This window comes from Hypomesus transpacificus, chromosome 22 (assembly GCF_021917145.1).
Source record: "Hypomesus transpacificus isolate Combined female chromosome 22, fHypTra1, whole genome shotgun sequence".
NCBI classification, from domain to species: domain Eukaryota; kingdom Metazoa; phylum Chordata; class Actinopteri; order Osmeriformes; family Osmeridae; genus Hypomesus; species Hypomesus transpacificus.
Window position 1 is genome coordinate 5,392,836 of NC_061081.1, and position 15,283 is coordinate 5,408,118.

A 15,283-nucleotide genomic window follows, 5' to 3' on the forward strand; every position below is an offset into this window, starting at 1 on the left:
ATACTCCTCTATGCTGTTGTCTCACTGTCACTCACCCTCTTCTTCACGGGGACAACTTCAATGGAGTTAGCTAGTTCTTTGGATTGTTCATATATTGAACAATTTACAATTATCATGCATTAAACATCTGACTTTTAAAACGTATACAGTTCTGGTATAGTCTTTTCCTTTTATCGTACCTGCTCTCCCTATATCTCTCTCTTGACTGCTCTTCTTCTTGCAGCTTGGCCCAAAGATGAGCTTGGTTTGACTCCTTGACAACCTTTTCCTCCCTATCCTGTTTTCCCTTTAGTGAAGAATATAAACACAGTCAAATCCTAAACTGATACAAATGAAAACAATATGCCATTTCAACATCATGTATTTAGAGTCAGTGAGAAATCTTAAAAAACCTTGAGGGCGGTGCGGAGGTTTTGAAATTTAGAGGTAGAAATGGGGCATTCTGAGGCTTTTTGAAGGACCATTATGGTTATTATTATTATGAAAATTAACCAGATGTTTTATTTTGTATCTGCGCACGACTAGAGGCCTGTTCCACAAAGCGAGTTTACCGAATAAGCCAGACTTATGTCAGTTAGTCGGACTCATTTCTAGTTCATTCGGCTCCATAAAGCTAGCTCAACAAGGGATGTAGTAGGGCTGCACGATTATGGCCAAAATGATAATCACGATTAATTATCACGATTATTTGTTGATTTTAACCTAATCAAATGTTATTGTCACAAAGCATTGTACCTCCATAATGGATGTGAATAAAACTCAAAATGTATAATCAATAAAAAACGTTTACCCAGGGCTCGACATTAAGGCTTGTCCGCTACAAGTGGATTTTTTTGTAGGACAAGTGGAAGAGAAATTTACTTGCCCCACTGGACAAAACTCACAAAATAAAATGCCACGTTACTTCATGTTATGTTCCAGTCATTACGTTTATTTTACCGATTCTATTTAACCGAATTCTGCATTAGCAAAACACAGATCTGTGTTCGCTCAAGTGGCTTAGTCTCAAGAGCTCTACAGACCTTTCAGCTAATTTAATGCTCAACAATTGAACGGGGGCTTATTACTTGAAAGAGGAATTATTTACTGTGTCGTCTCAGTTAAACTAGGGCTTTGGAAAACTGTGCCTTGCTCAAGAAGGCTAATAGATAGTAGAACATAACATTTCAGAATAATTTCAGTAAATCAAGCAGCGCTGCAACCCCCAGTGAAATGTTATACAGCTAGCAAACTAACGTTAGTTAGCATCGCTAACGACATTGGCTAACTCAACTTCGGTGGGCAATCCTCTGTATTTGCAAGCTATCTAAACTTATACTATATCTAAAATAAGGCTTTAGGGATTAGCGAAGGCAGGTCACAGGTAGTCTTTTTTTGTTTTCTTTGTTAAGATAGCAGCCTTAAGACCGACTGCCATCTGTTGCAGGGTTTTCCTCACGATATTCTGTCTGTAACCGTCTACATCTGGAAACTGAGCTGCGTAGTGCAGGGAACAACTCTAACTGGAAGCACGTGATCAGACATTAGGTGTATTCGACTCCATGCAGCGCTGCTGCCGGCTGCAGCCTGCAGATTGGAGAAAGAGTTTAGCCCAATACATAAAATGACACATTTTCCAACTTAAGGAGCCGTTTATAACTCTTCCTCGACTGCAAGCGGCAACTCTCGCTGGTCGTTTCATGCAGACACAGCAAACTCACTTATTGGTTTACGGAGCGCTAGATTGACTTTGCAAAAAAAAAACTTTGATGCGGAGCGTTACTATTAACGGAATGACGTATTTTAAATATCGCTCGATCACGCGAATTTGATCGTGGGAAGCCGAAATCGTGATTGTGATTAAAATTCGATTAATCGTGCAGCCCTAGGATGTAGTGGGGGCTAAACGCACGTAAACGCCATCTACTCACCTCCCGAAATTCGGAAATAGCGTTTATCCACCTCTAAATAGCGTTCATGCAAGTGTACGCACATGTAAGTTCCCTGCGCCTCATATTCTGCCGTTGGAATAATCCAACGGCAGAATATAATAATAATTTTAAAACACCAAAGACTAAAATTCATATTGTTTAACATATAAACGCTGTCTGAATCATTTCATCTGTGCTGTATGGTCTGTGACCCTCCAATCAATGCGTTGCGGCTGCGGCGGCGACACCAATCAGGATCCACGAAGTATGTGCATACATACACGTTGTGGATTAGACTACCTGTTCGGAATGGATTAATTAGCCATGGATATCAGGCGATTTTTGAAGAGACCATCGACTGCTTCCACTCCCACAGATGCCCGCCAAAGGCTTCAAGTAAAGCACAGAGTAAGATCAATTCCCGTTTGTAAACGTTGTTTTGGTTCGCACAACATCGCATTAAGACAGGGACAAACGGCTAGCCTACTATTAATAACGTGCTTTCAAATACGATACAAGCCAACCTCACCAGTTCCATCATAATAGGCCTAATGAAACGTAATAATAAATAAACAGGGTTCTCAAGCCTCTGTGAAGGGGCTGAAATGCATGTCTTACGGTCATAGGGCTGTCCCCACTCAGTCGACTAGTCGATTTTCTGGTCAATGCTCTTGGTCAACTAAGAATTTTTTTGTCGAACTACCATATGGCAGTGTAAGATCTGATTCCCACTTGCAGGGGCGTCTTAATAGCACTTGAGGCCCCTGGGCTGTGGACTTTTTTATTTTATTTTTTGAGGCCCCCCTCCCGCTAATCGCAAATGTCAAAAGTTTCGTCTTGGTAGCAATTGAGTTGCATGTATTTTTATTTACGTTTCGATGCACGGTTTAGGCTGAAATTCCTAGGCCTTGTGTCAACAAAGGGAACTTCGTGTGCTATGGAGCTAAATCAGGGCCAAATGTTTTGTTAATTCGAAAGAAAAAAAAATTGTCTAAAATCTAAAGTAAACTTGACAAATAAAACCATGTATTCAAAGAAAAAATACGTGTGCTAATTTTTTTTTCAGGTTGAATATTTATTTATTTTCTGGAATAATTCTTAATAAGTTATAAATTTAAATTTTTCACTCGTATTTTCACAGTTTCACATTTCATGGCGTCCGCTTTGCCAACCCAGTTTCATACTCCTGCTTATCTGTGACACGGGTTTACACATCTATTTTGCGTGCCATATGTACGCCCATACACATAATCGGGGCAAAAAGTCTGAAACTGAAAATAAATGAAACTCAAAAAATGTATATGAAGCCGTAAAAATAGTTTTAAATCTGAAAATATGAAAGTGAAAAATGAAAAAAATGAAATAATCGAAATTATTCCAGAATTGAATCGAAATTTTATTCAACCTAAAAAAAAATTGGCACACTTATTTTTTCTTTGAATACATGGTTTTATTTGTCAAGTTTTCGACCAAAACTTACATTTTAAATGTCAAGCTTTAGTTTTTCGACTAGAGATTTTTTTTTTTTCTAATTAACAAAACATTTGACCCTTGAGCTCCATAGTGTGTGAGCCTACGTCACAACGTCAGCACACGTTAGCAATGACGTATGGATACAACGTGCATTGCTGCACAGCAAGTATCGTATCGTGCCATGGTTTATAAAAAAAACATGAATTGTAAAAACTTTACAAGCAATGGCGGTCAAAGGATTCTGTTCGTCCTGCCATCACGGCAACCCCACCCCTGACGCAAGCGGTACTTAATACTGACCAATCACAGCCAAGGGGGTCTCCGTAGCTACGACGGATAGTTACAAAATTAAGGAGGTGCACGTCAACCTCTCCGAGGCTCTACGAGGGCTGACGGAGAGCTTGTAGAGGGCGTTCCACGGAGACAAGGGCGTTCCCATGTGTCCGTTTTTCGAAAAACGCAGAAGCATATATCGGCCTTTAGGCTGCGAAACTAGTCTGGTCCGGGGCAGGCTAACTGTCAGGTTTAGCGTGACTTGGTGCTTAACCAGACCTTCCCGTAACATTGACCCAACGGGAAAACGATTAATCTCATCAGTTCAATATGTTCAACATTGATAGAAAATATACTTGAATAGCCTACATAGGCTACAACATTTAGCCTAATGCATTAAACGATGATGAACAATGATTTGATACACGCCACGTTAAACGTAGCCTATGGCTAGCCTAGTTTGTGATTTCAAATGTTTAGGCATCAGGCATAGGCCTATCTCAATCTAGATTATCAGAGTATAATTATCATAGCTATATAGTTGTTAACAGTAGTCAACAATTACAAAACAAACCTAAATCCATAGGCTACATCTATATCCTCCATTTTCCCAACACAACCATGTTAAAAAGTTAGGCTACTGGGTAATGTATTGATTAATAGTAGGCTATTTATTTAAAACAATATCAAAAAAGTAAATTTACATGTGTTTAGAGGGTGTCTGTTTTTTAACCAACGACGTAGCCTAACTAAAGGTCTAAAAAAGGACCTCAACCTACGTAGCCTATCGTTCACGTCACTCATGGCGTGTCGTTACATTTTGATGAAGCGGTGGATGAGGGAGCTGTCATCGTACTTGTCACAAGGCTTAAAGGGAACGTTCTTTCTAGAAGAAGTCACGTGGCCGTGTGCACTGCTTTTGCCGTGGTGGATTGTATGATCCATGTTTTACCTCTCGGGCTGCTTAAGAATCGGGTGCACGCGCAATTAGCTTGACTACTTAAATCTGACTTGAATTAGTAGGACGGAAATTGGCCTTTGTGGAACCGCTTTAGCCCCGCTTGACTTGTTAAGCTAATTCAAGTGTGGTTTGTGACTAAGTCCAACTTATTTGAGCGGCCGAACAGGACCCTGCTCTGTGTCGTGTTGCTGCGTTGTGGTCCGGCATCCGGAAGAAATATATAACAGGTTCAACATCCGACATTGAGTAATCAACACTGAATAAACGTTTAATTTCCAATCAATCACATCAATGACATATCAATCGCAAAATGAATGTTGATTCGACCGGTGGAAATTGATTGACGACCGGAACTGACGGAGTTAACCAAACTTTGATTCGATGTTTCCTTGCAAGTTGAATAGTAGGCTGGGCTGCAATAAAAATATTTCCACATGAAATGCGCTCCTTCTCCAGTGACTGTCTCACTAACAGTAGCGGTAACAACATCAGCGTCTGATTTATGTGCGTGTTATTGCAGCACGTATGTCCAAACTCTCGACCTACTCTGGGCTCTTCAAGTATAAAATCACGTTACGGTTTGTGGGAGACCAAGATCATCGTCCTGCAGTCAGTTTCACGTGTACTTTATTTTCAGTTTATATAGAGGATTTTCCCGACGCGTAGAAGATCAGACCGGAAGTCGCCATATTGGAGGCACTCCGCATCACAACAAAGCACAGGGACTGAAGTTTATACCGAACGTCGTCAAGGAAAATGGTTAATTATGGCCGTGTTTCAGGTTGTACCAATAGGACAGATCGAGAAAATATTTTCGAATATTATCGACTTCCAAAAGTTATTAAAAACCAGGGAGAGCAATGCCAGAGATTGTCAAAGGAAAGGAGGCGCTTGTGGTTGGCAATGCTCAACCAAGATCTATGAGGGAAAAAACACGATTGAGAGTCACTTGGCTATACCTTGAGTATCGCAATTACTTACTTAATTACTTACTTTGGCCTTCACAACATAACGGTCGTTGATAACTTGGTTTTGCGTCTCCCTCACCCATCCACACACCATCTGGTTATAGGCATCCAAACCTTTGTAGGATTTAAGGTATTCCGCTGTGTATGGGCTGGGCGAGTAAACCAGGTAGGCTAGTTGACTAACCTAACTATATCGGGATATGCAACTGAAGGAAGAATCACGGGGTCGTCACGGATCCAAGAAGAGGGAGCTAACTCGTAGGGATCTGAACCGCTAATAAATCGTAATTTCTCAAAATATTGCGCCTTTTCTTGTGGTCCAAGTCCTTCCCTATATGCCTTTGCATCTTGGACGCGTTATGATGAACTTTTCGGTTGTTTAGACATGGCTACATTCACTAAAGGTATCCAAAGCGCACAATACTCCATTGTACTCCGTTCATTTGTTAGCGCCCAGAACGTGATGTCGGTGAAAAACCTCTATACCACAATTTAAGCAAAAAGAAATACAGAGGACACGGCATCTGTGTCCTTAATGGTAGTTACGGCCATGGTGCAAACGATGTCCATACAACATACGTAGGGCCGACGTCGGCAAGACGTATGTGTGCTATCTGGGCTCTTGTTGGTTGGTTGTAACGGATTTAAATTATTGTAGGCTACTCGCTGTGAAATATTTTTACTGTTGATTGTTTTACTACAGGTACACTTGCACCTTTTGAATTTCATGTTGTTTAATTGTAACTTGTTTAACGGCATGCTCGTATGGTTCTTCCCTTTGACACTTATTTGGTTTTCACAATGTAAAACTTCAAATAATAGCCGAGTCCCAAATAGACGCCTGTCTCTTTCAAACGCCTGGTGTGACAACAGATTTGGGTAAATATAGGCCTCAAATAGAGGACTGGTCTGATTATTTTTTTCGTGTCAGGTTGTATTTGATCTTTTTAAAACCCGTCAGATAATTTGTTCTGTTTTGATTTGATTTCAGTGACAGACGCAACCGTTTCTCATCACTATGGCAACATAACAAACAGGCTAACAAACTTTCTTTTAGTCTTCAGTTTTTCTTACCGGTAATTCTCTCAATACCACCATGGAGACAGAAAGAAAAAAGTATGATTTGGCATTTAAGCTGACAGTTGTCAAATTTGCCGAACAAAATTCTGGAGAAGCAGCGGGAAGACATTTCTCGATTGATCCTAAGAGAGTGCGAGAATGGCGTAAACATAAAGCAGAACTGCAACGTCTGTCCCAGAAAGACGACAAAAGAGCCAGACTGCGAGGTCGAGGGAGGAAGAAGGTCAGTGAAGAGCTGGAAGTGAGCGTGTGTGAGTGGATCCACAGCATGCGGGCAAAGCATCTCAGAGTCTCACGTAAAATGATCAGGGCCAAGGCAAAAGAAGTGTATGCAACAGTGAGTGATGGCAGGGATGAGGAGAGATTTACTGCGAGCGCTGGCTGGCTGGACAAATTCCTGAAGCGCAACGACTTTTCAGTCAGAAGACGCACAACTGTAGCCCAGAAAGACGGCAAGCACTTCACTGAGAAACTGGTGAATTTTGTAACATATACAGAGCGGATTATTAAGTCAAAGAAAATACAGCCAAAAAACATTATAGCCATGGACGAAACAGCGGTATGGTTTGATATGGTGGGCTCTACAACGGTGGATGCAAGAGGTGCGCGCAGTGTCCCACTGAAAATCACAGGTCATGAGAAGAGCCACTTAACTGTGATGTTGGCTGCGAAAGCAGACGGGACCAAAATGAAACCGTATGTTGTCTTCAAAGGGGGGGATCAAGGAGGTGAAAGCAATGCAAAATATCAGTGGGGTGGTGGTGGCCACGTCCAAAAATGGATGGATGAACGAGGTGCTGACTGCAGACTGGCTTCAGAGAGTGGTGGGAAAGCTTAACTTCGCCCCTCATCTCCTAGCTTGGGATTCATATCGCTGTCATATCAGCGCAGCGACCAAAGCTGAGCTCAAAAGGGGCTACAACATTACCACGGCTGTGATACCCGGAGGCTGTATAAAGTACATACAGGTCCCTGACGTCGTATGGAACCAACCGTTCAAAGCCAGCCTGCACGAATCCTATGACAACTGGATGGCAGGGGATGTGGACAAGGGGTACACCGCTGGAGGAAATATGAGGGCCCCAGCTCGCCGCTTGTTGGTGTCCTGGGTACTTCAAGCGTGGGAAAAGCTAGATACGGAGCGGCTGAAAAATTCCTTTAAGGTATGTTTGTGCGCAGCACGAGCTGTGTGTGTGCGTGTATGTGTGTGTGAGGGAGAAAGATGAGATAATGTATTTCATTAACTTTGGGATGTTATCATTAGGTATGTGGCCTGACAGTAGTTTCTAATGGAAGCGAGGATCACCTTATCCATTGTTTCAAAGAGGGATAACCGTGCGCATCTGGGCGGGAGTTGTAACTGCAAGCAAGGCAGGCAGAGTTAGCGGAGGCTGGAGAGGGAGAAGTGGAGGAGAGCGACGTGGAGGAGGAATTTGCCACTGAACTTGTCATTGAGGATCGTGGGGATGATGATAGTGATGAATAGAGTACTTTCTATCACATGATTGCAGTTGTTTTACAGGGTGGCGTTCTTGTTGATGTGTTTCGGGTTCAAATATGATGGATTTTAGCGGTAGATATTGTTCTGCCCATTGCTGTCACGTCGTTTCTTTTTTATGCTGCCATTACCGGTAATCTAAGAAATTTCTTACATTAAATGATTTATAAACATACCGGTATTCGTTTAGCAGTAATTTATATTGTTCTGCCTATTGCTGTCACATCGTTTCGTTTTTGTGTTTTTTTTTTATGCTGCCAATAGCCAAAGACAATTCTTACATTAAATGATTTGTTAAACACATTCGAATTAATTATAAATATTAATTAAATACGAATAATACAAATATAAAATAAATAATATAATGTGGTAACCTCCTATTGTCAATTAAAGGCCTGTTTCTTATAGACGCCTGTCTCAAATACAAGCCAGTGCATTTCGGCGATTTGGGTAAATAGAAGCCCGGGCTATTATTTGAAGTTTTATGGTATTCATGTTTTGGCTGCTCGCAATGTTCGGGGCTATGTCGTTGTTTTGATCAGTGACCTATGCCTATGCAGTTTTGTAAAGCTCTCTCTTGGAAGTTGCTTTGGATAAAGCGTCTACTAAATGCATACATGGGTAAATAGGTGGACGAAATTGGGACCCTTACAATTAGTTATGTTGCTGCTGCTTAACCAATACATTCCGAAAGTAACGGAAATTCGCTAGATTTGTCGCTCATCGCTAGATAAGATTAGTTGTTGCAAGGGAAGGTAACGCTACACTGCCTCTGTCGCTTTCAAACTAACGGAAAGTCGCTAGATTTGTCGCTCATCGCTAGATAAGATTTGTTGTCGCTATAGGAAGGTAAAACGCTAGGCTACACTGTCGCTTTCACTCTCAAAAAGATCAACTTGCCGTTAAGGGCACTCGTCACGCACTAAGTGATAGATGCAAAAAACCTACAATTTCAGTCTGAGCAGAAAATGCTTGATGCATTGTTTTAGTTATCAAGACTTAAGTTTACTGTTCCTTGTTCAGATTATTCTTGCTCTGCTAATCAGCTGTGCCAACTACAAAAGAGCCTTCAGTGCCCAAGAGAATAAAATCAGATCTCTGTAGTCTCACATTCTCACGCCTTTCAGACCTGATCTTCATTTCAACAGAAGGCCCAGAGCTTAAGCAGTATAATCCAGCAACAGCTGTGGAGAGGTGACCGAAGTCAAGTGGCAAGAGAAAGCCATTTACTAAAAAATTGTTGATTTAAATCCATATGCCACATAAAGAATAATTCAGACAGAATGTTTTCAATGCAACTGATAATTTTTTTCAGTTGCATTGTTCATTCATTTCATGTAAAAAGTCTTGGAGTAAAATGATAACTGTACAAGCCAATGACGACTCAAGCTTCATTGTGTCCGTAGAGGGTTGTATATAGGCTACAAAGTAAAAGTTTCACGCTGACACGTATTTCACAAGTGGATGTGTGAAGATGTGTGTGAGTCCATTTTACCTGCATCAGAGTGATATGAGTAATCATATATGAGTGTGTGAATGTGTTACACGTGTCTGTGCAAGCATTTCATATGTATGTGTGAGTGAATGCGTTCCATGTGTCAATGCGAGCATTTCACATAATTGTACGCGAGTTTTCAGTAGTGTGAATGTAAAACATGTGAATGTATATGTGTTTCATATGTGCTTGTTTAATGACTGAAATATTTCTTAAACGACCCCTCATGTATCATTGACCAACTGACATTGGTGGTCATACTGTAGGCCTTTAATTTAGCTAAACATGTATCAACATTAAAACGTTTTAAATAGTGTTTACATTTAAACATGCAAATGCCTTTGTCTCTTGTATTTGACATTTTGGTCTACTGACAGTTGACACAAATCTGAACTCAAAATGACCATGCCGAGCTGAAATACACTTTTCCTAATGAGTTGGTGTAAATGTTTAAAAGATGACTCTTAGTGGTCAAGTCAATGATATGATCACATCTTTATTAATTAAATTCATAAGATAAGATTGTTTTATTCAAGCCATTTTAAGTAACACAAAATAAGAAATAATATAAAATTATACAAAAAGGAACTTAGTTGTATTTTGTCCTTTCAAACAAGAGTTGAAACAACAATAAAAAGAAACTTGCAGACAATGATTCTCAAACCTTTGCTTTAATGTTACTATACCATGTAGTACATCAAAATTAAAAAGATTTATATGTATATATTTATATATTTATATTGATATAATTTAAAAAATAAAAGCGGAAATGTCTGTCTCATTAATTCACAATAATCCTCTTAAAGTATTCACACGCAATAGCTTGATATATTTGAATATATATGTACACATAATAAATAACAATTATATTTACATCCAGGTACACTGCCTTTCTGTCTCTACCAAGAACACAGCAGGACACAACAGAAGTACATAGCAGCAAATTTTCCCAAGACAGAGGGTATTGTAGGCCTCCATCCATCACTTTTCCTCCATTTTCTTTCAAAGATCCAATTGCCTTCCTTTTAACATTCAGTCCTCATCTTTTCACCTCTATTCATAAACCTTTAAAATTGCCCAGACACATGAAAAAATATATGTCAACATATACTGTACACACTATAATTTTGAGAATTGTTTCTCATGTTTGTAAAATGTCCCTATCTAGTCAAATGTTTTCTTAGATCTATAGAGTTAGTATATATTGACATATACATCATTTTTCAAAGAAGAGTGGGTCCTGTTCAAACAAGTATACCACGCAAAACAAAAAAATAATTCCTAAAAATCATTACTCGTTCTATAAATACAGAATTTCAACATTGTCTACCACCCCATCATACCTGTTGGCTCAGCTACCAGCAACCTATTCCTATTTTGGAAAAAGACAGCCAGCTTGATTAAGCAGCTTCATTGACCAACCTTCAAGCTTAGGTAATCATTTACAAACTTCATCTTTCTCCTCACTTTAAGAAATATCAATAGACGAAAAAGGATCTAAAACGTCAACAAATTACAAGCTTCTTTGAGATTTCATCTACATTAGTTTTTTAAATGAAGAGAAATGCAATATATATATATATGCAGATCAATTCTTCAGTCTAGGCTTAGAGCCATTTTGTGTATTTTGCTCTACCTAGTGGCTGTCCTCAGTCAATGCAGTTATTGACCAGTCGCCCACTCCAGATGGAGTAAACAAAGGCTTCTGAACACTACTCGTGCAATGTGTAGATCATTCTCATTTACAGAATAAACAAACCTCTAACAGCTCTGATTGGCTATTACTAACAGATCATGTCATGATATCCCACCCTTGAGAATTCCGAAGCCTTTAAACTCTATTTCAACCTAGCAAACTCTTGTTTGAGGCTACAATGATTTAAGTACCAACACTCCTGAAAAAGAACATTGCACTTCCTTAAAGCCTCTCTTCAACCTAGCCTTTTGGTTCAGCTTCCTTAGTAATTAGGTGTGGTGTCTGTTCTTATAGCACCAATAAACAAAGATAAACATAAATATCCCCCCATTGTATCTGGATATGAACTCCTTGAACCTAATTTCAGGGCCATGTTTCAAAACCCTTAAAATGCATCCCTTTCACCTTCCTATTTCCTTCCTTGAGGTAGTCTCTGATCAAATCTGATTGTATAGGTTGAAAGGTTATGCTTGTCTATCTGCTCCCCAACATGCCATGTCAGAGCAGTGATTTCTCAAAAGAGGAGAGGAATAAAGTTAAAATTTCAGAGCATTCCAACCGTCATGGTGTTTACCATGAAAATGTCACAGTAAGAACTAGCCGTAGACCAGTTATCAGGGACATCATGTGCCCAATATGCCTTTGGGCCAGCCAAACAGTCGTGCAAAATTTGAGACTTGGTGATGTTTAAAGTTGCTCCCAAAAACTGATTTTGTAAAGAATAAATATGTATTTGACCTGCTCGTTTCTATCATATTTTTGTATCTGCTGATAGTTATAAAGGTTTGACTCCAATCCCAAAACAAATAATGTTTGAATTTATTCCAAACATTTCACCACAATCATGTCCAGGCTCATTTATGTTTTATGTATTTTTATGTCCACAGGGAGAGAACAGAGCACCATCAATTAAGTAAATCCTTCTATCAGTACACAAGTGCGTTTTAGGACTAGATTTGAATATCGCCCCCCCTTACCTAACCTTATAATACCCCCACCCCCTTCCAAAAACTCCCACTCTGTTTAGCCCAAAATCCTTTATGCCCCTTCTACATCATCCCATAGTGCAGTGCGTCCTAGGACCACTCCAGGGTAGTAAGTAGTAATCAGGAGTGCTATTTAGTAGCACTGAATACATTCTGTTATTACAATTTTGTTTAACAGTGGTAGGTTTATGGTATGAAGAGAATGCTTGATATGAATTCAATTGAATTGTAAAACCACATTCATTCTAGAAGTTAGATCTCGGTGGATTCTATCCTCTCCAGACGGGTGGAAACAGGCCAGGGAGGAGCCAGCTGGTGGAGGGAGGGGGGCTTTTTGTCCTCGGGAGTGATGGGAGGTGGGGAGAGGGACAAAGAGAGGGTGGGCAAAGGGGTGGCAGGGGCAGGCAGGGGAATGGGGCCCAGAGCCAGTCCTGGGGGTGGCGAAGAGGTGGAGGTAGAGTGGGTGTTGGCAATGGAGGAAGAGGTGCTGAGCCTGCCCCCCAGTTGCCCCACACGGAGCTCCAGAGCCTGGTTCTTCTGCAGCGTCTCTACATAGCTAAGCTGCAGCTGCGCTTGGTATTTGAGCACACGTTCCTTTTCATCCATCCATGTGTGGCGCTCCTTCTTGAAGTTGAGTGCCTGCCGCTCGCGCTGTTGCCGTTCCAGACGAAGCTCGCCCTGAAGGCGCTCGAGCTGCCTGCGCAGGTCCACTGCCTCTTCCCATGAGGCCTCCTGGCCATGGTGATAATGGGCCTCCTGACGCTGGTGGGCCTCTTGATACTGGTGGGCTTCCTGGCGTTGCTGGACTTTAGCCTCATCACTCTGGAGGCTTAGCATGGCATCTGGAGGTGGAACAGGAGGTGGAGGGAGTGCTGGATAAGAGAAGGCAGAGGCCTCTTGTGGGCTGTGTGGGGAGGGAAGCCCCCCCCTTGTCCTGGATGTCCCCCTGCTCCCACCTTTACCTCCCCCAATGGCCTCAACTCCCCCACCTCCACCCATGCTGAGTTCCCCCAAAGCCTGCTTGAGCCCTAACACCTCTGCCTCAAATACACCCAGCTTGTCTCTAAGCAGGGAGACCTAGGGAGATAAAACAGGAGGAGGGAGGCAAAAAAAGAATCAGTCATTAGTTATTTCAATAAGTAAAAGCTTTTCTCCAAAGTGACATATAAATAGTGCATATAGAATTTGGAGATTAATTCTAAGAGTATTTCTGTGGTTCAGTAGCAAACGGTGACTCTTAAATCTTGGCCCTCTGACCCCAATTACTTGTTGAAAAAAAACACAAGCGCACACAGGATTAAGGCCTTCATGAAATTGTGTTGGTCATTATGCACTATTGAGCCAGCCCGTGCGGCACGATTCACGGTAATTGTGCATAATGACGTTGCGTTGGTACATTTAGCCTACAGATTCTGCAAACACTAACATATTATCTCTCAAAATCTTTGGTTTTGCTGGGCGATTTTGTGTTCAATTTTTTGTCCTCGAACCGGCTTGTGTGTTTTGTGCATCTGACAATAAAGACTTTAATGTGAACTTGTATCCTATCCTTGTAGCTGTCTGACGTGGGGTAAGCTAAATATGGTGCAAGAGGAGGATTGTTTTGTCATAGCATCCCTTATGGAAAGAATATATTTACCAATATATGATTTGAAATACATTTTAATATATTGTAATATATTATTTTCCATTACATTGACCAATATATTATATATGGAAATACATGGGATAATATATTGATGATAAATATATTACTAATATATTATAAACTATGATATATATTCATGTTATATATTGCAATATATTGCAGAATACAGCAATGTTTGCCGTTTTCCATATATTGCAATATATGAAACATGAATATATAATATATGTGGTTATATATCCCCAAATATATGCAATTATGTATTCATAAATAACCACCATAATGTATGCCGCTTTATATGGGAAAATGTATGAGTAATATATGCAAAGATATAGTGTCACATGTATGCTTCATATATGGTAGAATATATTTTAAATATATGTACAATTATATGTACATATATACATGAAATATATGTACTACTACCATGGTCTGGGTGAATACTCAATTCTGATTGGCTGCAGGGGTGTACATTATAGGGTGATAATGGACACCTACTGCGTCATTGCAGAAAAACTGTCTTTTCACCGTTCTAAATTATTCCGCTGGCTACACAGGAGCCTGTACAAAGTATCTGAAATAAGTAAACATAACAACAGTCACGGAGTCAAAGCCTCCATTTACAATTTTGAAAGACTTTACCAAGCTAACTTGTATTTACAACAGTGAGTGACTTCAATATTTATTTTAACCTATTTGAAAAATGTTTCTTTTCTGAATGTAGTGTGTCAGTGTCAAGTAACCGCTCAAATCCCATTCGCTATTCACCTCGCTAGTCAATCTACTTCAGACAGTCTGCGGCCAACAGAACAGTAGCAGCAACTCTACACATGGCCGGTTATTCTTTTCTTAAAAATCTTGATTTTTGGGGGGACAATGACATGGCTCGATAGCTGGCTAGTCTTGTTGTTAAACATACTGTCAAATTATAATCACTGTTTGGAGAAAATGTCAACTTTGATGCGATCATCTCACATCCATTTGCTATTCAACTCGCTCCACAGGCTGCGGCCATACTGTAGCCTAGTATTTGGCGATATTGTTTGATTTTGGGACAGTGACATGGCTGGTTAGCCTGTTCTGGAGACTGTTAAATGTGCCTAAAAACGCCTAAACAGCATGCCTAAAGTAAATTGAAAGCTGTTCTTGAACCATTTGGAGTACATGCATGTAAATGGACTCTTTTGAAAGCTGACACTCTGAAGTTATGTTCCTTGTTGTCAGGACCCCTGTCAGTCCTACTGGTGTTGAGTAATAGAAGCTTGAACACAAGGAAAGTGAAAGTTTCTATTTCCGCC

At 40.4% G+C, this 15,283-nt stretch overlaps 1 protein-coding gene across 1 annotated transcript in view; it reads right to left on the reverse strand.

The window, feature by feature from the left end:
• Nucleotides 1-12,592: 12,592 nt before the first annotated feature.
• LOC124484489 (leucine zipper putative tumor suppressor 3) overlaps nucleotides 12,593-15,283 on the reverse strand; it is a 43,683-nt gene continuing 40,992 nt past the window's right edge. Inside the window, exons 7-8 of the mRNA XM_047045418.1 lie at nucleotides 13,148-13,417; nucleotides 12,593-13,069 (exon numbers count right to left, since the gene is read on the reverse strand). Of these exons, the coding sequence (XP_046901374.1) occupies nucleotides 12,593-13,069; nucleotides 13,148-13,417 (747 nt within the window). The remainder of the gene's footprint in view (nucleotides 13,070-13,147; nucleotides 13,418-15,283) is intronic.